General features: G+C 45.1%; 1 protein-coding gene across 1 annotated transcript in view; it reads left to right on the top strand.

The window, feature by feature from the left end:
- usp39 (ubiquitin specific peptidase 39) overlaps positions 1-25,645 on the top strand; it is a 35,248-nt gene that overhangs the window by 5,359 nt on the left and 4,244 nt on the right. Inside the window, exons 7-10 of the mRNA XM_084322733.1 lie at positions 830-904; positions 1,135-1,202; positions 2,835-3,023; positions 21,874-22,016. Of these exons, the coding sequence (XP_084178859.1) occupies positions 830-904; positions 1,135-1,202; positions 2,835-3,023; positions 21,874-22,016 (475 nt within the window). The remainder of the gene's footprint in view (positions 1-829; positions 905-1,134; positions 1,203-2,834; positions 3,024-21,873; positions 22,017-25,645) is intronic.

The following is a 25,645-nucleotide window of genomic DNA, read 5'->3' as shown; positions in this document are numbered from 1 at the left end:
ACACAATTGTTAAGGGGATGCAGACCAGAGAAAGGCGTTTGTCTTGTTTACATCATCAGGGTCCCCCATTTTCAATTCATAGTGACATTTATGACATACACAACATGCATGGCATCATGACATTTATGACATAGGGACATACATGACTTACAGGTATATAGTACTGTTATATTTGTCACATATACGATATGCAAATATACAGTACTGTTACCCAGAGATCCTAACAGTAAATATATACATATGATGAGGAGGAGACTGTACATTAGGAGGGGGTGGGTGGTAAAAAATATATACAAATGGTGGGGAGGAGACTGTCCATTGTTGTTGTGGCATAATTGCGAAACGTGTTTAGTCCCTTGTTTGTATGATAACAAGCCGTTTAGTTCATGGTTCAAAGTAATCTGGTTCATCAATCAGAAGCTGGTTCATCAATCAGAAGCTAGCCACAAGACTTGCATTCACGCTCTCCAGCACACAGCCTCCCTGCCTGGCACAACAACCACAACAGTAGGGTCTATCTATAGTCACAGTCAGGATAGTAGGCTGTACAAGTACGCTCCCTTAAAACGCTAACGCTATTAAAAAAAAAATACAGTGGAGGTTAAAATAAGAATATGACTTGGCCAGAAGAAAAGTTCAGTCAGGAGATTTTTTTTGCTTTAATCCCTGTACTTTACTGTTACATTTCCACTCTAGTTGGATGCCAAACTTCTTTTTGTTGTGCTGTATGATGACAATAAATTAGAATTGAATCTTAATACTTAATACTAATAGGCAGCGTTACAATTAGGAGAATAAGCCACATGGCCGTTTGTTCTCTGTCCTGCAGGGGATGCTGTGGACTTCCTGTCGTGGTTCCTGAATGCCCTACACGGCGCTCTGGGAGGCACCAAGAAAAAGCCCTGTGAGTGGCAGAGGGAGATTTGGGGGCATTGGATGGTTTGGTTTTCTGATTAGTAAAACCTTGCTAATGCTAATTGAACATGAGTCATAGGAGCAACACACTTTCACACTTACTCCAAAACTTGCTTCCATTCAGCACGAACACTTGGGACATTTTATTTGCAGTTGTACTTCCATAAAAGAAGGAACCTTCCTCCGATGAACATTGTTCTCTTATCTTTGTCATTTCAGCAAGCATTACCAAAGCATTTCAAGGCTCCATGCGGATCTTCTCCAAGAAGCTTCCACACCCAGATTTGGTGAGTTACTACTTTTTATTTATTATTATTATTTTAATTATGTATAATTTTAAAGAAACACACCAACATTAATGGGAAATGTGCTTACCGTCTTCTCCAGAGTCGGACAAGAAGATGGGATACCAATTTCCTCCATGCGTTCAGTAGAAAGCTATCCGGCTGTAAGATAGCCCAGCTTGGCACAAATTAATGAAAGATAATATGGACCAGCTAGCCTAGCTGTTGGCCAAAAACGCCTATCCTGGATTTAAAAAAAAAAATTGGGGGGGCTTTCTGTATTTTTCACCCATCCCAATTTAGTCGTTGGGCCAATTCCCTTCCTGGTCGTTGCACGCATTGCCCCACTGTCGGCCTCGGGAGAGTGTAGAACTACCACATGCCTCCTCCGATACATGTGGAGTCGCCAGCCGTTTCTTTTCACCTGACAGCGAGGAGTTTCACTGGGGGAACGTAACGCGTGCAGAGGTTCACGCTATTTCCCCCAGATCCCCTCCCTGCTGGACAGGCACCCCGACCGACCAGTAGGAGTCGCAGTTTACAAAGACCAGGACACATACCCCACCGGCTTCCCACTCGCTAACACTGCCAATTCTGTTAGTAGGGATGACTGATTAAGCCGGAGGTACAGCTGACAGCTGGATTCGATCCCAGAGTCTCTGCGGTGGTAGGAGTCCACTGCAGGCCACGTGAGCGGATCGGCGCGGCCGAGAAATCCGCTCTTCGCTCTTTAAAGCTTGGTCCGCTCCGCTAATCGCTCATGTTGACCCCGCTCCCAAGTCGCTCTCCGCTCGCTCACCACTCACCTTGAATCGACCGCTCCCCGCGCCAGATCGCTCGGCAGATTTTTTTAATTTTTTTTGGAGCATGGTGTAAATTAGCTCAAACTACAACAGTCTACACCCCCTGGGCCCCTTAACAATTGTTTGTATTGAGCCGCATTGTAATTGTACCCATTCTGCAATGTTAAATAACGTTGTTTATCCATTCACTAGCTCTATTAAGCGATGATAGCTAGCCGAGCCACAATGTTATGGTCGCTGCCATTAACGTTAGCATGTAAGCTAACGACAACAACAATGGTGTCGATACTTTTTCTAACAGGAGTGAGTGACAAAGCCTGAACAGGATATCACAGGTTCACCCTTCTCATTGGTTGAAAATGGCCTTCATGTTTGTACATCGCCATCTGTTGCTTTGGCATTGTACTACATGTACGGTATATTAACATCAGTGTTAAACCACTGTGAGCGGCCTGGAGTGGATTGGAGCGGAGGAGAACTCTCGCTCCGGACGTCGCGCTGACACATTTTAAAACCCACTCCTCGCTCACGTCAAAACCCCCCGCGCCGCTCACGCTCCGATCCGCTCACATGCACTGGTCCACTGCGCTACCCAGCCGCGCCCTTATCCTGGAGTTTTAAGCTAGGCTAGTAGTCCGTATCCGCTTCCAATTTGTGCTAAGCTAGGTTAGCTTGCAGCCCCCCCACATGTTGTTGTGATGTTTTAAAAATGCTGTGAAGCACTCTGTGCACTCGTGCTGAGAAGGGCGCTATACAAATAAAGTTTTACTTACTTACATCCTTTGTAGTGTGGTAGTGAAAGGGTTAAGTGGTTTTTATATATTTTTCCCAGCCACCAGAGGAGAAGGAGGCCCTTCTCCAGGAGAAGGAGTACCAGGAGGAGATGTCTGAGTCCACCTTCCTGTTCTTGACCCTTGACCTCCCCACAGCTCCACTGTACAAGGATGAGAAGGAGCAGCTCATCATCCCCCAGGTCCCGCTCTTCAGCATCCTGGCCAAGTTCAACGGCAACACAGAGAAGGTACTGCTTTGCCCTCCAGCGTTGATCTCTCAAACCCCCGCCCTCTTTTCTTTATCCTCCAATCACAACTGGTGCTGAGGAAAGCCATGGTTGTGATTGCAGGATAGAGATAGAGGGCAGGGTTTGAGATGGGTTATTATTATGACAAATTTCCCTCCTGTGACATGTTATAGCCTACATGATGATGATGATGACGCAATATAGACACCATGAACTTAAGATAATCACTACTAGACTAAAATGCATGGATAATTAATTTATTGACAAGGCGGGATGAAATTCTTTGAGATACCGGTACCAAATAGATCAATACAGTCCGTATTAAGTGATGTTGCGTTTATTTTTCAAATTTTGCCAAGAGTAAAGACCCTAACCCTATCAAAACAGCAGTCAAAGTGTATATTTTCAGCACTACGTTAGGGCTGGGCGATACGGCCTCAAAATTATATCGCGATATTTTTGGCCATATCACGATACACGATATATATTGCGATATTTTGACATTTCCTCTAAAGCACTTAAAAATGCTTCATTTAACCCTTTGATGCATATAGTCACGCCAATATGATGATTATAATAAGTCCCTGCAACATATGTTTGCATTATTAAACCATGAAGATGCTTTAAAAAATTATTAAATGAAAATGTACTAAGAGTAGTCTACTGATGCACCAATAAGAAATGTTTTTTTACATCTAAGACAATTTATATAAACTCTTGCCTAAGACTTTTGCACAGTACTGTGTTACCTATCCACTTTAGCCAAACACACACACACACACACATATATATATATATATACACACTACTGTGAGAAAATAATAATCACACACAAAGGGATAATGGCTTATAGCAGACTTACCGGTAATGATTTTAGAATATTTCAGATAATGAAATTAAATGTTTATATCAACTATCCAGTTAGTATTTATACTGTAACGTTTGGCTACTAAATCATTGAATGTAGAGAGAGAGAGAGAGAGAGAGCGAGCGCCAGCCAGCCAGCCAGCCCCCTCGGGTTTTGTTCTAGGTTTGCGTTTTGAGCGTCTAAGCTGCCGTAGGTGATGATGTCACACTCGAATGTTAACACACGGAGATGGGAACTGGATGCCCGATATAAAGAAACGAATAACCAATAAATATGAAGTTATGTTTAAACCTCTGTTGTCAAGCGTCGTCAATATAACCCACCCCTTTTCCTCACGAATGGAACTAGTGTCGTGGAGTCCGCTTTGAGCGTTTCCAGGGTTAGCAGCTAACGCTAGTTAGCTTAGCCTAGTCATGGGATAAGTTAGCAGCTAACTTTAGCCCATTGCTCGCGTCAATTAAATTGCATGTCATTAAAGGTCTGCGCTAGTCTGTGTCTAATGAAATTACAATTGCATGTCGTTTAAGGTCCGCGCTGGTCTGTGTCTATAATGAAAATGAGAGGACAGCTCTGCGCTAAAGCAAGTCTCATCTCAGCCGCGACGTGACAACATATACTCGATATAGTAATTTACTACATCTCATGTAGAACAAGCCGTGATACATCGAGTATACTCGATATATCGCCCAGCCCTACACTACGTTTGTTTACCAATGATTTTAAGTGTTATTAGCAAAATATGAGCTTATTAAAAATCTCTATGCATTGCACCGGAAAACGGACGATTTAGACGAGAGAAGAAGAATCACTCATGTATGTAATCGTTGTTGTCCTAAGAAAGAGGAGACCTAGGGCTTTCGATGGACGACAAAATTTCATAAAACTACACTACCCAGCTCACACCAGCCGCCGACAACGGAAGTCCAGCCATTTTCTCTTAGAAATATTGATGTGAAGGAGGTGGTCGGGTGGCGTAGCGGAGATTGCGCTCGTCACCAATGCAAGAGGCTGCGGTCTCGACTCCCGGGAGTCAGCATTGCCCTGCGTCATACTAACTCGTTTGGCTGAGTTAGGTGGAGGGAAGTCGTGGGTGGTAATCTGGCGTTGTGGACAGCGACGCCTACAGGTCAGGTCTGGGAGCCTGCTCAGCGAAAGGCAGGAAATGGTGAAGGCAGCGTGACCTCCCACGCGTTACGCTTCACCAATGAGAGTCCTCGCTGCCAGGTGAGAAGAGAGCCACTGGCTGTCTCCACATGTGTCGGAGGAAGCATGTGGTGGACTTCAGGGTTCCCTTGTACCGACCAGTAGGAGTAACATGCGCACAACAACCAGGTAGGGGAGGGGGGGAATTGGCATAACGACAAAAATTGGGATGGGGAGAAAAATAGAAAATCAGGTGGAGAAAAAGAGGATAAAAAAATAAAAAATAATATATTGATGTGAGGTAGGCTTGGGCGGTATAATTTTTTTCATACCGTCATACTCTGATGACCTAATACCCCGGTATACGGTATATGACGGTATGACTTTCATTTTCATCAGCGGGGGGGGGGGGAACCCGTGTTACCAAGTAAACAAATCACGGAGATGGCCAGTTAGCCCACAGCATCAGAGTGCTACTATCGTTAGCTCTCAGAATGGTAGCCAGAAGCCCACAGCACCCTAGTACTAGTAACGTTAGTATTGTGTAGAGCTGCCGCGGTATTGATTATTTCCTTACCGCACAAATTTGCAAAATATTTCCTACCGCCGCGGTTATTACCGCATGCACACAAAAAATTAAAAAAAAAAGTTTGAATGCATTTTTTTTTTAGTAGTAGTCTACTCTTTATAGCATATAGCCTGCCTCTAGTCTAAATGTCTATTTTTAGAGGATGACTTTGCAGCATGAATATTGTTTGGGATTCGGCAAGCACGCATTAGTTATTGAAAGTGAAACACGGATTCGCGTTTCCGTTAGCCGGTAATTACCGGTATTTTACCGGCAAAATCTGTTTAAGTCCGACATATTTTATCTCTCCGGTCTTAATGTCCGGTGAAAATAATTCCCTGAGTCTAAGCACAATTTGATTATTTGAATTGTATTAAAATAGGCTAAAATTAAATAGCCTATGCGATGAACGAAACGATCATTACATTTGTTTCCTCGTTGCTTCTAATAATGACAACGACGTTGTCGGCGAGAGCTTAGTGCTGGCCGGGTGTGCGGACTTTTCTGAAGCTGTAGAGCCGCAGTACCAGCAGTACAATGCAATATTCCAGCAGTACTCCAATTCAGCCATTTTCAGCCAATGTTGGGTGGGGGGCGCTGTTGTGCGGTTCCCAGAAAAGAGCCAATAACAGCTGAACAGCTTCTCTGCAGCGCCATACTCTTTGCAAATAAGTCGTTGCGAGGTGGAGAGAGTCGTCACGCAAACCCACGATAATGTTGCCGTCTCTCTGCTTTCTCAGTTCTTCGCTTGATATAATTAATACAAATGTCCAATATAACGGAATTCGTTAGCTCATAAAAATGTGATTATAACAGACTGCTGTTTAGTGTCGGACCGACTGCGTATCGGTCTATTTTATTTCAAGTCAGCAGCAGCACGGAGTATCGAGGGACTTATTTTATTTGGAATATATTAATGACTGTATACGTGAAGTTGAACATTATGATATGTGTGACGTGTCTGATACAACGAGGTGAAGCGATGTCGACTCGAGATTCATTTGGGGGTGCGTGTGACAGAGCTGCTGCAGCGGGAGCTTGATGCTGGTAGCGTATCGCACTAACTTGAGAGGCGAGAGATAGTAATTTGATTCTGCAAATCAATTTCTCATTCTTCGCTTGATGTAATTAATACACATGTCCAATTATAACGGAATTCGTTAGCTCATAAAAATGTGATTATAATAGACTGCTGTTTAAAACTCTGACCGGAATATCTCGAATATGTCCGGTGATAGAAATCTTGCAGGACACTCAGACCGGCACGAATATGTTCTAACGGAAACGCTGGTTTACCCTCTGGTCGTGCGCCGTTCACTCGGTGTCGCGGGCAGGGGTGGTTACCCCTAACCCCCCCGACCCTTTCTTATTATTATTACTATAAAGTTACTACTTTATAATAAAGGCATTCGTTTTGTGGCATTAACATTATATAGTTATACGTTCAATAACATCAGCGTATTTACCGGACAATAGCAAGGCAAGCAATACTCTATTCATATCTCAGTTCCTTTCTTTGCTCAGAGCGTGCCGAGTTGTCCCATTCTGCGGTCTGTTAATAAAGTTTTCAATCAGACAAGTGTATAGAACGAAGGGCTTTTATTATAACATTCGTTGCAGACAGTAAAATCATTATGTCTCGTTTAGTACTCCTTAGGAGCGATCGTAGTCCACTCCGGCGGAGAGTTAAAGCTAACGTTATTAGCCGTGTTGTGATGATTTGACATTCAGGAAGTAAAAACCTAATACTCGCTTGCCGATTGGTGGTAACACACTGCATGACGCTACAACGTGTGACGCGACTCTCTTCTGACCAATCAGTGGTCTGCAATGTTTCACGTGACTTTTCTGGTACCCAATAGGGTCGCTTGGAACCTCGAGAGAGGAGTAGGGTATATCTGCAGAGCCGCAAGCCCAACGAGAGGAGGATAATTTATTATTATTATTATAAAAAACAGCGGTGACGCGGTATTCAGCCTACTCTGCGGTGGCCGTGATGTAACGGCGATACCGCGGTAATGCGGTAATCGCGGCAGCTCTAGTATTGTGTATTAAAAAACGCACCGGACTGCGACGTAACGTTTTACCGTTTATTTGCTTGCTCCACCAGTGCACAACAACACGCACTCTCGTTACCACAACGCTTTACGGTATTTTCACAGCACTGTCGCAACATTTACCGTAAAGCGTGAACGCCGTTGTGATCCACATACACAACAGTTAGCTCTCAGAATAGCCAGTTAGCCCGCAGCAACAGTAAGCGTGTCTCATTTAATTTCCACCACTGAAGCGGGTTTCCCCTCCTCCTGTGTGTAGAAGACAACCAGCTCTGCGGCTCGCTCCACTAGTGAGGACTGGTCTCGCCCTCTGCTGGCGCGTGTGCACTACAACGAACCACTGTCAACTCCGTTTCAGTGTAATATAAACTGAAACGCATCTGTAATTTTGACTGTATTGATTTTCAATACGTCGGGATTTCTAAATACCCTGGTATACCGTCATACCGCCCAAGCCTAATGTGAGGGGCGCTCCAGTAGCACACCACATAGCGTGCCGAGTCACGAAGCGGTCGTCCCGGGTTCGTTTCCCAGTCCCGGCGACCATTTGCCACATGTCTTCCCTACCTCTCCTCCCGTTCTCCCTCTATCGGTCCTGCGTGGCCAGAAAAACCTGAAAATGCTATAAATAAAAGTAAACGAATAAATATTGGCGTGATTTCCGTATTTATATCTCACGGAATATACCTTTCTGTGAACGCCTAGGGAAAAAATGCATTGCAATCCGGTAAAAAATGGCGGAGCTATGGACATTATACAAAAGTAACGTAAGGTTATGTATATAACCTAGTTATGAGTACTGGCTGAGCGTCCCGCTCTTAAGCCTATCGAGATATCCCTTATCTCATGTACCTACTGTACTCCACTAACGAAAAACAAATACGCCCACACCTGCCGGGTCCCGCCCCTATGGAGGCGTAGCCTATAAGACACTAGGCATGGTCACCAAACACTCTTCCTCGCCAAAAAACCCGTTTCCAGGAAAAGATTCCTCAAAACGGGGACTCAGGGCCGTTAAGAGCGGGACGCTCAGCCAGTACTCATATAACTAGGTTATATACATAACCTTACATTATATTATCGTACTTGGCCATCGCGTCCCGCTCTTAAGCCTATCGAGATATGGGGTAGAGCGGACGCGAGGCCCGACAAATGCACCCCCTGAGGACCCGTAAGCCCACATCAAGGGGTTGGGGAGTCCCGTCACCCCATCCTTCCTAATGAAGGGGGGGCGCAGTCAACTCCACCGAGTGCGAGCAAGAGGGAACTAGAACCCCTTGAACACACAGCACAGGCGGAACCACGTGTGAACTAACACACTGTGGCCCATACCCACACACTCCTGCTACCCTACCAAAGGACGGGAAGCAGGAAAGGCCACAGACCCCAGAACCGCCTGGGAGACAGAACCCCCGGTCATGTCCATGAGGTAAAACTTTACAAAGGGGCCCGGGGAGGACCATGAAGCTGCAGCACAGATGTCCTCCACTGAGGCCCCACCCAGCAGAGCGGCAGAGGCAGCCACCCCACGAGTGGAGTGCGCCCTGACGCCCCCAGGGGGATCCAGCCCGGCCAACGTGTAGCAGAGGGCAATGCCCTCGCACAACCAATGGGACAGGCGCTGTTTCGATAGTGCCTTACCGGCACGAGAACCACCGTGACAGACAAAAAGAAAGATCAAGAAGGCATCCACCCCCAAGGGTGGATGATTTGCTCGACTGACCGAGAACCACAAGGGGCACTTGTGAGAGCGTCGGCTCGCAAACAGATCTATCGAGGCCTCCCCGAAACGATCCCAGATATGTCTGACTATGTCGGGGCGAAGTTCCCACTCGTCGTAATGAGGACCGCCCCGAGACATCATATCCGCACCCACATTCTCTGCACCAGGGATGTGGAGCGCCCTCAGACTGCGCAGCCTGCGAGATGCCCATAGCCAAAGTTTGACCGCCACCCGGTGCAGGCGGATGGAACGAGTCCCACCCTGCCTGTTGATATACGCCGCTGCCGTCATAGTGTCTGTCCTGACAAACGTGCTCGCCTACCACCAGGTTTGAGGACCAGGAGGACCGCCTTCAATTCCAACACATTGATGTGCGGGGTAGACGGGCCAGCACGGACCTTCGTCCAGCTGCCCCCCACTGCGTGGGTCCGACACGTCCCTCCCCAACCCGTGAGAGAGGCGTCGGTGAAGACCGTGACGTGTGAGCGCCTGCTGCCCATGGGGACCCCAATGGTGAGGATACCCAGCCTCCTCCAATGGGCGAGATCTCCCCATATCGACAAAGGAACTGTCAACCGTTTCCATTTGTCCCTCACCGGATCTATTCCCATAGAGAAAAACCACCTCTGTATCCTCCTCATGAAGAGGAGGCCAAGAGGAACCACCGTGTGAGCAGATGCCATCATACCGAGCAGGCGCATCACTTGCAGCGCCGTGACCGTCCCTCCCAGACGGAAACCCCTGAGCGCGCGAAGGATAGACACCTGCCGCTGCTCCGAGAGGGTTACAATCATGGGCCTTGACCTCAACGTCAAGCCCAAGTACTCCACCTGTTGACTGGGAATAGGCGTACCCTTCTTCCAGTTCACAGCAAAACCCAGCCTGGTGAGGAATTCCACCACCAGCCTGGTATGAGACCTGGCAACCTCCTCCGAACGACTGAGGAGCAGAATGTCGTCGAGATAGAACAGAACCCGTATACCCCGACGACGTAGAGGCTCCAGCGCAGTCGCTACGCACGTGGTGAATGTGCGGGGAGCCAGAGAATAGCCGAACGGCAACCTCTGGTACTCGTACGCTACGCCCTGAAACAGGAACCGCAGGAACTTCCTGTGAGGAGGGAAAATCGGGATGTGGAAATACGCATCCTTCAGGTCTATGGAGGTGAACCAGTCTCTCCTTCTGACAGCAAGCAGAAGGAGTTTGACGGTCAACATCCTGAATGGTCTCGCTACAATCAACCGATTGAACGCGGACAGATCCAGTATAGGTCTGACCCCCCCCCCCCCTTTTTCTTGGGCACCAGAAAATAACGGGAGTAGACGCCTGACATCGCGTCCTCTCTCGGGACCATGACTACGGCCTGCTTCGCCAACAGAGATCGGATCTCGTCGGCCAGGGCTGTCACTGCTTCTGACCCTGACAATAGGGTCGGCACCAAACCTGAGAACGGAGGTTGGGGTTGCGCGAACTGCAACACAAGCCCCTCTGTCAACGTTCTCTCTATCCACACCCCCAAACGGCATTCTTGTCGCCATATGTGACAATAATCCCACAGCGCACCCGCCGTCAACTGACGCTGGGCCGCAAGGAACAGTAGATAGTTGGCCCGGTCCCTCCCGCTGTGCGACGCACCCAAGGGGGGACCCCGACAGAAAGGGCCGGTTTGATACGGGAGAAGCTGTCATCAAACTGGTTGACACACACCCCCCCCTGAACACCCCTCTAGCGCATGCTGAGGAGTTGTTCCACAGCTAGACACGCAAGGCATGAGAGCCCCATGGGCTCCTACACGCCGAAGCCCTGCAGTGATATTGCTATCACCCAAATCACGCTCGCCTCTTCTTTGCAGACCACTGCCGCTCTCACGGGAGTGGGAGGCATCAGCGCGATACCCCGCCTGGCGAAGGCGAGGCCGGGGTAACCCTTGCTGTGCATTCAACAGAAGAGGCCTCGAGTCCCCCTGCTGACCACTGTAGCTAGTGGCAGCCGTAACACCAGACTCCCCCATCACACACCGTGTGGTGCAGGAACCACGCGACAGCACAACATTCTCACGGACAGACCCAGGCTCAGCCATTAACTGGGTGTCAGCCCCTGTCTCCATGAGAAGTGAAGAATGGGTAAGTCAAGATAGACTGCGCTCACAAAATATAACACTGGGTGCTGAAATCCAGTGGAGTATATTAGAAAAAGAAAGCAATACGCTTGGACCAGCACTCACAGATTTTGATTATTTAATGGCAGCCTGAAACAAACATGTTTCGGAACAATTTATGTTCCTTCCTCAGTGTTGATGGCTAGCAAATGTTCTCACCGACAATAATGTTTATATACCAAGCAAAGCAGGAAGTGACATCATCCACAGGTGTGTTGAGAGTTGCTATAAGGTCGAATTTGACCCAGGAAGTACTTTGATACCAAGAGTCCATTCTTAAGTCAAAATTACCACAATATAGAAATAATAAATGTAGATATAAAATATATAAACATAAAATTGTTGTTATACTAGAAGCACAAATAAAACAAAAATAACATCTAGTATGTATGGCTAGATAGATGCACTCTAATGCCTTATTCATTTTAAAGGGGAACAAACAGAAGGAAAAAACAGGAAGTGAAGAATGGGGCCGCATGCGCTTCAAAGAAGGTTCGCGGCCCGCAGCCAAAGGAAAACGATCAGAGCCCTGCTTCCGTGGGTAACAGAGAGAGGATTGAACGGGGAGCGGGCTGCTCGCGGCAGAATGACAACGGCTTGTTTTATCCAAGCTGCATACACCCAAAATGGCCGATCCCTCGGCCGCCAAGGCTGTCGGCCTTGTGGATCCCTGTTGACTCTCCGCCCAGGGCACCACTGGCGGGGGAAACATGGCCGCCTGTCGAGGGCCTCGCCACAGTCGATGACAAGGCCGTGCTCCCACCTCTGGCTGCACAGCGTGAGGCGGTGTGGCACCCAGATCAACAACCGCCTGCGCCTCCACAGAATGACCAAAAAGACTTTCCGTGGAAAAAGGAGTCGTGAGGAGAGAAAACCTATCCTCTTCCCCAAGAGGAGAGTGCTCCAACCAAACATGCCTAACAACAAACGTTGATAGCATTCTAATCCTCCCCGCAGTTATAGCTTGCGACTGAGTCAAGATCTCTATAACACCACAAACATGCAACATGTTCACAATGTCGGCTGGACCCATAGCCCCACTACCCGACGTCAATGTGGATAGGAAACTAGCCAGCTGAGCCATAACACTGGCCGCCGCTACAAACCATCCTGCAGCAGTATACCACTCATCCGTCCATACTGCCACCCTCTGAGCCGATTCGCTCTCAAGCATCGGCCGGGTGGGACATCGTTCATCCCCGCCGGGACACAGGATCAAAGCTACCTGGCTATGCAGCCACGGTACACTCGGCCTGCACCCTGTTGTTAGCCCCTTTACCCGTAAAAAAGGTAAATAAGACTCAGCGAAACCCCCCACATTAGCAACCTACTGACCTTCATCAATGAACCGGGCAAGAGGAGGGAAAAACGACAACGTCCCTCGGCGGGGAGTATTAGAACAACGACCCATTTCAGCATCAACATTAGCATTAGCAGTAGCATTAGTAGCATTAGTGTAAGCAGCATGCTCCAGGATAGCCAGGAAAACGTCCACTGCAGTGGAACGTTCACCAAGCCACCCTGGCGCCGAAACACACTTCACAGCATTACTAACACCAACATCAATGCCTGATGACCTACCTGTGTACAAGCTGGCCCGATAGCCAAACCTTGTACGCTGCCCCTTGGTCTGCTGCCGTCAGACGAGGAAACATCAACATAGGCCCGACGTGTCGCTGAAACATGCCCCGAAGATTCCAGGGGTAAACAAACCTCCGGTAAGCTTTCAACATTACGCAATTTCTCAAATATTTTCATAACAACTAGTTACATAAGGCGCACTGCGACCGTTATGATGGAAACGAAATAGAGGAAGAGTGTTTGGTGACCATGCCTAGTGTCTTATAGGCTACGCCTCCATAGGGGCGGGACCCGGCAGGTGTGGGCGTATTTGTTTTTCGTTAGTGGAGTACAATAGGTACATGAGATGAGGTACATCTCGATAGGCTTAAGAGCGGGACGCGATGGCCAAGTACGATAATATAACTACTTACACTAGATTTCATTCACGGTCTTTGCTGCCCTGTAACGGGAGCCTGATGGTACTAAATCCAGATCTAACTCTGCCACTGGAAAGAGGAGATTTGGCCCGATCCATAGATGTATGACTTGGCCATAATAAGGTAATTTATAGGCCTGATATTCTATATTCATTTTTCAAATTTTGCCATGTGTCCGGATGGCAAAATTCAGTACCGTATCTACAAAAACCCGTGTAAATCATCTGCCCTTTGTTCATTTGCTTAGACTTTTAGCACACTTGATCTCAAGAAGGTGCTGAATGAGCTTTTTGAAAGATTTATGTTATGAGGAATAGGGATGTTAACAATTCATCGAAGATCGATTGATTGATCCTTAAGGATTTACTCGAACACATGACATTTACTCTATCTACTATCAAACAATGTTACAATGTTGTCTGTCTCTTATTACATTGTAGCCGTCAGTAGAATGGTGTATTTTCAAAGCATGTTTCAAACTTTCAATGAACAGATAGAGGGTGCAATATAACTATGACGAGGAGGCAACTACCTCTGTGTCTGGAAAATAAGCGAGGGGAAAAAAACACGAGCGACGGCAACTTGCAAAATTAAGCGGGCTAAGAAGCGTTGATTTTGAAAAAATAACCCAAGACGCGCATTTATCAAACGGCATGATCGATATGGTTGACGGCGAAGGATTTCGGCAAATGATACACCTGCTTGAGCCAGCGTACCATATCCCATCCTGAGGCACAACCACCTCGTGCATCGAGGAGAGCTACACCGATGCGAAGTTCAGAGTTGCTTGCGCAAGCTAGCTAACGTTACAGGTAGGGATGGGTACCGAATCCGGTACTTTTAAGGGTACCGACCGAATCACGTCGGTACTACCGATTCACGTGAGATCCACTGATGAAAATTTTTGGTAAAAAATAAAAGAAGAAATACAATTGTAGTAATACTTTTTAAGTCCGATGACGTCAATGTTTTGTTTACCATGAAACCTATGAAGTGTGCCGCATGTTCACGTCAACTTTCACGTGCACAATAAACGTTTAGCTAGGATTTGACTTGATTCAACAACAAAGCAGTCGGGGCAATGGCAAGCCGAAAACGGTCGCAAGTGTGGTTACACTTTACAAAGCTAGATGCAGACAACGCTCGCTGCAATATTATATATATATTAACAAATTGTTTTAAATGAATAATAATGATGATAAATAATTTGAAGTTTGGATTTTTTTTTTTACAACTGAGGTATGTAGATTACATTTTTAGAGACTCGAGTACATAAAAAAGGTACCGGTATCGATTCACAGGTACCGGTTCAAATGTGAACAGTACCTAACCCTAGTTACCGGTGCTCGCAAGGTTGCATTGACGACAGACAGCTGGACTGCCCTGACGACCAGAAGCGATGTTACTGTCACTTGCTACTACATCACAGAGGACTGGCGAGTCATCACTGCTGTGTTGCTAACTAGAAGTTTACCAGGTCGGCATATGGCAGACTACCTCGCATAACAGTTAAAAGAAGCCATTCCCCATCCCTGGATACAAATCCGACTGGAAAGTCAATGCGGGGAGATTCCCCAGGCTGGCAAAGCTGGCACACCAGTGTTTTTGGACTGATTGTGACTGATGCGCTCCCGTCTGACCATGTCGATATGCTGGAATTGGGACCATGCATGTGAGACAGACTATTTATGTTCTATGTAGGCTATCTAATAATAATAATAACCTCATTTAAAAATACTATTGTTGCGTCGTTGATTGTTTTCAGCGTTTGTGCGTAATCTGTTATTTAGTTAGGCCTATTGGACATTTTCATCGACACAAGTAGATCTTTAGTTTTTATTTATTAAGTTAATATAAAACCGTATTTAGAACATTGAGTTTGTTAAATACATGCTTTTGATTTTTTTTATCTCTAACGTTCCGACGGCGTCCCGCTGTTGGCTTCGTTAGTACAGTTAGTTGTTTTCAGAGTTTTATGCATGTAATCTGTTATTTAGTTAGGCCTATTGGACATAAGGGTGTTTAATAGTGTTTCAAGCCCTGTGCTAGATATCATAAACACTTCCCTTAGGACTGGTATTTTCCCAGATGCCTTTAAAACAGCAGTTGTAAAGCCATTACTAAAAAAAACCTAACTTGGATAGTAATGAAATGGCAAATTATCGTCCAATATCCAACCTACCATTCATTAGTAAAATACTTGAAAAGATAGTTTCAGTTCAAATAAATTCCTTTCTTTTTTTTTAAAACTTTGACCAGTCGGCTGGTTCTTTTAGCGTTTATCGATTTTTTTCTTCTTCTTCTGGTCAAGCATGACCGACAGAAACAGGTTGGTTGAATGGGGTATAGATCGGGGGAAAGACACTCTGAGGAAATACGGCGAGTCCGGGAGTCGAACTCGCTACCCCAGATCCGTGACGCGCACGGTTGTCCCCGACGCCGAAATAGCGTCCGAGGTACGCTGTGAGCTACTAGAGCTCCCAAATAAATTCCTTTCTTGAAGAAAACAACATCTTAGAAGAATTTCAGTCAGGATTCAGAAAATATCATAGCACTGAAACTGCCCTCACCAAAATAATCAGTGACCTCGGACTAAACTCTGACGAGAATAAGATCTCCATCCTTATCCTGTTAGATCTCAGTGCAGCATTTGATACAATCGATCACGATATTCTAATCGATCGTCTTGAAAACCATGTCGGTTTCTCAGAACATGTGCTGGGCTGGTTTAAAACATACATCAGAGGGAGGAAATTCTATGTTAAACTAGGAGATCACATGTCTGATATATACGACAACAACTATGGAGTTGCACAAGGGAGTTGCTTAGGTCCTTTACTCTTCTCCCTTTACATGTTACCGCTGGGTGATATCATCAGAGAACATAATGTAGATTTCCATAGCTATGCGGATGATACACAACTGTGTGTACATATCTGCTGAATCAAATGATACAGCGATTAGCTCCATTACAGACTGCTTACTGGCAATAAATAAATGGATGAGTAAGAACTTCCTGAAACTAAACGAGAACAAAACTGAAATTCTAATTATCGGCTCCAAAACTAAAAAAGAAACATTAATAAAGAACCTGGGGGGACTAACCCCTTGGATCAAATCTGAGGTCACTAGTCTTGGGGTTATCATAGATTCAGAACTGAACTTCAATTCTCATATTCGCAAAGTGACGAAAACATCGTTCTTCCATCTCAGAAATATAGCAAAAGTACGACCATTTATTAATCAGAACGATGCTGAGAAGCTAATTCATGCATTCATATCTAGCCGGTTAGACTACAGTAATGCACTTTTCACAGGTCTCCCTAAGAAAACCACAGAGAGGCTTCAGCTAATCCAAAACTCTGCAGCCCGACTGCTAACTAGAACCAAAAGGAGAGCACATTTGTCCAGTCTTAGCTGCTTTACACTGGCTTCCTGTAACATTTAGAATTGACTTTAAGGTCCTTCTCCTTACATACAAAGCTCTAAATGGACAGGGATCTAGCTACATCGCCAACACTCTAATAAATTACACACCAGCAAGAACTGCGATCATCAGCTGCTGGACTACTAGAGGCTCCCAGAAGCAGTCAAAAGAGGATCGGTAATGCAGCCTTTATCAACTATGCCCCAAAACTATGGAACAAACTACCCCAAAACATCAGGGAAGCCAACTCGCTAGACATCTTTAAAAGACGGCTTAAAACCTATCTCTTTGCTCAGGCATTTCACTGATAGATATCTGCTACCACCTAGTGGCAAGAGGAAACATCAGGGATATCCTGACACAACTTGTACTTACCTGCACTATTCTTACCCTGCCTACTCTTATACACTGCCTATCAAATTCATGTGTCGGTTATTGCACTTTTTACTTCTTACTGATGACTATTTTTAAACTGAATCATTTTAAACTATTTTTTATTATTTGCTAGATCCAAATGTGAAACACTGTGATTATTTGTATTACTGAATAGAGAGCCTATTAGGATGCTAGATCCTAATGTGAAACACTGATTTACCATACCTTGCTATGCTCGCTCATGCCTGTATTTTTTATGTCCGTTCTATTTTATAATTTTTAGACTATTTTTAAACTGAATCATTTTAAACTATTTTTATTATTTGTGTTACTGAAAACTGTAAGCGGAGAGCCTATTGGGATGCTAGATCCTAATGTGAAACACTGTGATTTGCCATACCTTGCTACCTGTATCTTTTTTATGCCCGCTTATGCCTGTATTTTTTACTGTCGTGAAGCACTTTGAACTGCAACCTCTGTATGAAAAGTGCTATACAAATAAAGTTATTATTATTATTATAAGTAGATTTTTTGTTTATTTATTAAGTTAATATAAAACAGTGTTTAGAATTTCTTTTCATTTGTTAAATACATGCTGTGGCGAGTGATTTAAATTAGTTTTGCCACATATGCAGCTCGCCCGCTTAAAGTCGAGACGAATGTGTTTTAATATGTCTAGGCCTCTATATTTCTATCTTTGATATGCCATGCAATGTTGCGAGAATGCAATATGTCGCTGCTGCGGAAATACACCTTTTGATTGAGGAAACGAATACATTTGTTATTGTTTGGTAAATTGGGTATTCTTAGTTACAAATTATTGATTAATTGACCGTTAACGTTATCAATGATCGAGTAAGGAACGTGCTTACAATTTGCAACCCTAATGAGGAAGAATCTTTCACTTTTGGTCAATGTTGGCATGGTGTTATTCACTGTGAAAGATGGGGAAAATATATTTTTTTGTCCATATTCTCACTTGGTTCATTACAATTTACTCAAGCATAGTAACGGACACAATATTTCTGACACTGGGTATACATTCCCTGAGGTCCATAGATGTTAGAGGTGGGGCGATTCCCACCCCTAATAGATGTCCCTAGATACCAGGAACATGGACCTTGTAGAAGTGGAGCAATCTTCCATGTACTTTTAGGCAGATTTTCAGAAAATATGGCTAGGGCTTAACTCATTGACTGCCATAACCTTTCGCTATCTTTACTAAATGGCGCCAGTGGTATTGACAATTTTAGCGATGTTTGTAGACCCATCGTGTGTTCTGTATTATAGCTATGGAGACAATAGTATGGCTCATTTGACAGGCATTGTTCATATAATCAGCTAATTTCTACACACTGTAGTTTGTTACACGCTACATGCTAAACATTGCCCCATTTCCGGAATAATCCAGTATTTTTCCATAGATCGCGAGATATGACACATTATATGCAATAAGCCCAAATCTTTCTGGTTGATCCCCTGAAGCCCCAAATACTCCCAAATCAAAGGTATATACCATGTACATATGGGTCTTCACAAAATCATCAAGGGGGGGAGGGGTCGTTTTAACTCAAAACTGTGATCGTGTTTGTCGAGCATGTTTTACGTCCGGTAAACCACAAAACTGTGATCGTTACAAAATCATGTTTCAGGTTCGGTAAAATAGACATAGAATTTATCTTACCTTAGCCAGAAGGTATTCCAAAAAGAATAATTCCAAGTGATCTCATCGCTGTGTATATGTCTATACTCGTTTATATGGGAAATACATTTACATTTAGTCATTTAGCTGACGCTTTTATCCAAAGCGACTTACAAGTTCTGTGCGACAAGACAGCAAGAAGGGCATAACTCTATCAGCTGAGTAACAATGTTCATCAAAGTGTTGCGTGTTACAGTGTAGGTTAGTTTATTAGGACAAGTGCATGACAGTAAGGTTAGTCGGTTTTTTTTTTTTTTTTTTTTTTTTTTTTATCATTTCAGATAATGGTTGAAGAAGTGAGTCTTTAGTCGACGGCGAAAGATTGGACGGGATTCGGCTGTCCTAACTGGGATGGGTAGTTCATTCCACCATTGTGGGGCAAGGACTGAGAATAGGCGGCTTCTCTTTGATGACCCTCCGGGAGCTTGGATAGGAGTAGATCTGAGGCGGCCAGAAGATGCAGAGCGTAGGGGTCTTGAGGGTGTGTAGTTAGAGACCATTGACCGGAGGTAGGCGGGAGCGGTTCCCTTTGCCGCACGGTATGCTAGGTCGAGGGCCTTGAAGCGGATACGTGCAGCAATGGGGAGCCAGTGCAGGTCCCTAAGAAGTGGGGTGACATGGGCCGACTTCGGTAGGTTTGAGATCAGGCGGGCCGCTGCGTTTTGAATGAGTTGAAGAGGCTTGGTGGCAGTGGCCGGGAGGCCAGCTAGCAGTGCGTTGCAGTAGTCGAGGCGGGAGATGACTGTTGATTGGACGAGGAGTTGGGTGGCTTCTTTTGTCAGGAATGGGCGTATCCTTCTGACGTTGCTCAGGAGGAATCTGCAGGTTCTGGTTGTCGCTGCGATGTGAGCAGAGAAGTTCAACTGGTCGTCGAGGACAACACCAAGGTTCTTGGCGGTCGGGGACGCGGTCACAGCTGCATTCTCGACTGTGATGGAGAGGTCGGTCAGGGGGGAGGATTTGGCCGGCAGGTGGAGCAATTCTGTTTTGCTTAGGTTCAGTTTGAGGTGGTTGGTCGTCATCCAGGCGGAGATGTCGGACAGACAGGCCGAGATCCGCTCAGAGACGTGGATATCTGAGGGAGGGAAGGAGAGGAAGAGTTGAGTATCATCGGCATAACAATGATATGAGAAGCCATGAGACGTGATAATGTTACCCAGTGATTTAGTGTAGAGGGAGAAGAGAAGGGGTCCTAGGACCGAGCCCTGGGGGACACCCGTCCGGAGGGGGCGGGTGGCCGACAGAGTCTCTCTCCATGACCCTTGGTAGGAGCGGTCATTGAGGTATGATGTCAGCCATATCAGCGCAGATCCAGCCACTCCCATTCCTGCGAGGGCCGCGAGGAGGATCTGATGGTTGACTGTGTCGAAGGCTGCAGATAGATCTAGGAGAATCAGGACAGAGGAGAGGCCTTTCGCTTTTGCTAAGTGAAGTGCCTCTGTGACCGCAATGAGGGCCGTTTCTGTGGAGTGGCCAGTCCGGAAGCCAGACTGATTGGGGTCTAGGAGGTTATTCTATAAGAGATAAGCAGTAAGTTGGTTGGATACAGCACGTTCAAGTGTTTTAGAAAGGAAGGAGAGAAGAGAGACAGGACGATAGTTGGCTATGACGGTGGGGTTCAGGGTTGGTTTTTTTATGAGGGGCGTGACTGGCTTGTTTTAGGGAGGTGGGGACCACCCCCGAGTTGAGTGAGGAGTTGATGGTTGCAGTTAGGAATGGGAGGATGTCCGGTGCTATGGTCTGGAGGAGTGGGGAGGGTAGCTGGTCCAGCTGGCATGTGTAAATGTAAATGTAAATACGCTTCAGACAACAAAATCTCGAGGCGATCGCTGTGTATCTCTGTTCAGGCAGGAGGATGAGCCCTTGCAAAAAAAGGAAAACGTGTATCCACACCAAGCCATTCCAGTTCAAAGGTAGGCGATACTGCCACCTGGTGAGATTCGATCGGCATTGCAATTCCAACATAGGCATATGAATCGGAGACACCTAGATGGCCCCGGCTGACAGTATAGAATGGGGATCAAAGGAAAAGATCAAAGGAAATCTCTGGTTTTGGTGTTCAACGCATGGCGAGATAACCAGAGAAATCTCGGGTATGGCAGAGAAAGAGTTGAGAGGTTAAAGCTGCAATAACAATTTTCTGACAATATTCGACACCATTGATCATGATATATTATTCAATAAATTAGAAAAGTATGGTATTAGGAGGATTGGGTTGAGCTGGATGAGGAGCTATCTAAGAAACGGGAAACAATTTGTGCAAATAGGTGAAAAAATAAATCAAACTATATGGATGGATATTACTTGTTGGGTACCACAAGGGTCCGTATTAGGGCCCAAACGGTTTATATTATACATAAACAATATATGTAATGTATAAAAAATTCTAAAATTTGTCTTGTTTGCAGACAATACAAATATTGTTTGTTCTGGGGAAAATTTGCAGGAGATTTTGGGGGTGATCACTACAGAAATATTAAAATTATGGTTAGACAAAAACAAATGATCACTAAATCTGGAGAAAACAAAGATCATGCTGTTTGGAAAACATAACACAATGTACAGGTAATGATGATAAACAAACACATAGAAAGAGTTTATGAAAATACATTTCTTGGAGTGATCATGGACCACAAAATAAGCTGGAAACCCCATGTAAGCCATGTCCGAGCTAAACTGGCGAAATGCACTGGAATTCTAGGGGAAACTAAACACATATTGGATGAAATGTGAGCATTACCAACTAACATTAAGTAGATATTTAAACAAAGCCTTAAATCGCTGCATTAATAAAGACTGAACATCCATTTCCATATAATTTGCTCCTAGGAGTACAAGACCTACAAGGAGAATTTCCTCAAAAAGTTCCAGTTGACGAAGCTGCCTCCGTACCTCATCTTCTGCATCAAAAGATTCACCAAGAACAACTTCTTTGTGGAGAAAAACCCTACCATTGTCAACTTCCCCATCACGTAAGTGCTATTCTGAACCATTGCATGTATACCTGGATCTATTTAATACATTTACATTTAGTCATTTAGCTGACGCTTTTATCCAAAGCGACTTACAAGTTCTGTACGACAAGACAGCAAGAAGGGTACAACTCTATCAGCTGAGTAACAATGTTTATCAAAGTGTTGCGTGTTACAGTGTAGGTTAGTTTATTAGGACAAGTGCATGACAGTACGGTTAGATTTTTTTTTGGCTGGTGTATCTTTACCTCTCGGATGATTTGATGTGCATCTCAAATCGATACATGATCTGCGATATGATACACAAATGCAAAGAGTTAAACATGTCACGATTCGATGCAGTTCGATAAGAGCATGCATTTTATTCTGCTCCTATTTGGTATGATTCCGTTAAACTCAATTCATAGTAATATTGTGATGTGTCATCTCCTACCAATATGGCTCAATGCAGCTCATTGGCCATGTTTGTCATTTAATGATGATCACCTTTTATTTACAATCGCCTGATTTTTGCTACCAATGTGTCTGTAGGGAATCCTGTGAATTAGTGACATGGTGTCCCACAGTGTAGAACCAAGAAGGCAGACGCTATTCTACATCTATTGGGAACACTTGATCACAACGTAAACACATTTAATAATCTTCTCTGAATGGGTTTGTTTAGTAGCAAGAAGTTTAGTTGTTGCCGTCCTCTCTTTTCCACAAAATACTGCAGTGCTCCATCTTCTCATTATATATAGTGTCTCTGTTGTTGCTTGCTAACGTTTAGCCAACTACTGATTCTCAAAGAAGGTAGCCACAACTCTCCCGCATACAAAATGATTGAAACCAGTTTTCCATCATTCTGTACTTCGATTCATCACCGGTGACAGTTATGGTACCCATCATTGTATGATAAGGTTGGGTGGTCCTCTGGCAGAGAGACGTGACTTGCATTGGCATCTGTTTCTGTAGAAGGCTATTATTATTTGTGATCTCCCACTAGGGATGGGTACCGAATTAGGTACTTTTAAGGGTACCGACCGAATCACGTCTGTACTACCGAGTACCGATTCACGTGAGATCCGCCGGTGCCACATTTCGGTACTGCAAAAAAAAATAAAAAATCTTACATTTATTTAAAAAAATTTAAGTTCGACGACATCAATGTTTCGTTTACCGCGAAATGAAACTTATGAAGTGTGCCTCATGTCAACGTTCACATGCACAATACACGCTTACCTAGGATTTGACTTGATTCAACAACAAAGCAGTCGGGGGGGGGGGGGGGGGGGGGGGGAATGGCAAGCCGAAAACGGTCGCAAGTGTTACACTTTACAAAGCTAGATGCAGACAACGCTTGCTGCAATATTATATATGATTTTTTTTACAACTGAGGTAGGTAAATTACATTTTTAGAGACTAAAGTACCGAAAAAAGGTACCGTTGGGTACCGGTATCGATTCACAAATGTGAAAGGTACCCAACCCTATCTCCCACCCTACATCACCTCACTTCTGGATTGGAGCTCTGGGCCTTATCATACTCGCTCTGGTGATTGACTTACGCTTAAGGTTCCTAGAGTTTGCAGTGAATTAGGAACATCTGCTTTTGGCTTCTGTGCCCCAGAAACATGGAATGTTTTGCAATGCACTTTAAAACTCAATTCATTAGTATGTATTGGTCAGTTTAAGTCGTTAATAGCAAACCACTTCACCACAGTTTGCAGTTAATTGAGTTTAAGCGATTGACTTTCTGTTTTTTATATTTTCTTTTCTTTCTATTTATTATGTGTTGTATTTCTCTACGTCATTGTAAATGAGAGCTCGCTCTCAATGTTCCTTCAAGATGAATGATTGATTGCTACACTTTAATCACACTTTATTAGCTCCCAGCTCCCCACTACAACAGTGGCTTGTAAAGCTAGTCGTGGAGCTCCAGTCTCCTCTCTGTAAGGCTCTAATGAGTTTAGTCGTGGAGCTCCAGTCTCCTCTCTGCTGTGAGGCTCTAATGAGTTTAGTCATGGAGCTCCAGTCTCCTCTCTGTAAGGCTCTAATGAGTTTAGTCATGGAGCTCCAGTCTCCTCTCTCTGCTGTGAGGCTCTAATGAGTTTAGTCATGGAGCTCCAGTCTCCTCTCTCTCTGTCTGTGAGGCTCTAATGAGTTTAGTTGTGGAACCAGGGGTGTAAAAAGTACCCAGAAATTATACTTAAGGGAAAGTATGGGTACCGTCTCAAAATCGTACTCAAGAGTATCTGGCTAAGGGCGGCTAAGTGGCGCAGTGGGCAAGGCGCTCGCCACTAATGCAGGATATGCTGGGTTCGAGCCCAGCTCTCGGCGTTGCTACCAGCTTGGCTGGTCGTTCATACTAACACAATTGGCAGTGTTAGGGGTGGGAAAGCTGGTGGGTGGGGATTGGACGTTGTGGACAGCGACTCCTACAGGTCAGTTGGTGCGCCTGTACAGCAGAATCAGGAAGTAACTGGGGCAGCGTGAGCCTCCCACACGTTACTCCTCGCCACTGAGAGATCGCGCTGTACAGGTGAAAAGATGCGACGGCTGCCTCCTCGTGTACCGGAGGGGACACGTGATGCAAGGCTTCGTCCTCACTGCAGCCGACCAGTGGGAGGCATAGTCTAGCAACGTTCGAGACAGGGGAGGGGAGAATTAAAGGGAGAATTGGCGAGGCGAAATTGGGATGGGAGAAAAATAGAAAATAAGGAGAAAAAGTGGATAAAAAAAATAGTATCTGGCTAAAAACACACTTGAGTAAAAGTTAAAACGTTTCTACTTTAAACTTTTTTTCTGACTGTATTCTTCTGATAGCAGGGGTTTAATCAAAGATCCCCGCTTTCTAGTCTTGCACAAGGACCAATCAGCATGGGTATGGGTGGGTTAATTTTCCATTGATGGGGATTTGATTGGCTGTTTTTAAATAAAGTGCGGCAGCAGGATTAATAACGTTAACGTTAGTTCAGCCAGAGAAACAAATACCGTACTTTTCGCACTATAAGCCGCACCTGAATATAAGCTGCAGCAGCTAAATTGAATGATGTGTACATATATAAGCCGCACTGGACTATAAGCCGCAGGTGTTTTAATGTTTAATTACCATATGTAAGGGTTCGTGCACAGAGGGGATTGTCGGGAAAGAGATGGCTGTTTGAGGAAGCTCCCATTTATTAAAATGTTTGTTTAAACAGGAACGATAGCCAGTTAGCAGCGCCGGGTACAATAGGTGGCAACGTTAGCTCTCATAACGTTAGCCAGTTAGCAGTGCCGGGTACAGTAGGTAGCAACGTTAGCTCTCATAACGTTAGCCAGTTAGCAGCTCCGGGTACAGTAGGTAGCAATGTTAGCTCTCATAACGTTAGCCAGTTAGCAGCGCCGGGTACAGTAGGTAGCAACGTTAGCTCTCATAACGTTAGCCAGTTAGCAGCTCCCAGTTTGCAGCTCCGGGTACAGTAGGTAGCAACGTTAGCTCTCATAACGTTAGCAGCGCCGGGTACAGTGGGTAGCAACGTTAGCTCTCATAACGTTAGCAGCTCCCAGTTTGCAGCTCCGGGTACAGTAGGTAGCAACGTTAGCTCTCATAACGTTAGCCAGTTAGCAGCGCCGGGTACAGTAGGTAGCAACTTTAGCTCTCATAAC

The sequence above is a fragment of the Notolepis coatsorum genome (assembly GCF_963971535.1).
Source record: "Notolepis coatsorum genome assembly, chromosome: 10".
Lineage (NCBI taxonomy): Eukaryota > Metazoa > Chordata > Actinopteri > Aulopiformes > Paralepididae > Notolepis > Notolepis coatsorum.
Note: the sequence above shows the minus strand (reverse complement) of the source record. Positions and strands in the feature narration are given on the sequence as shown.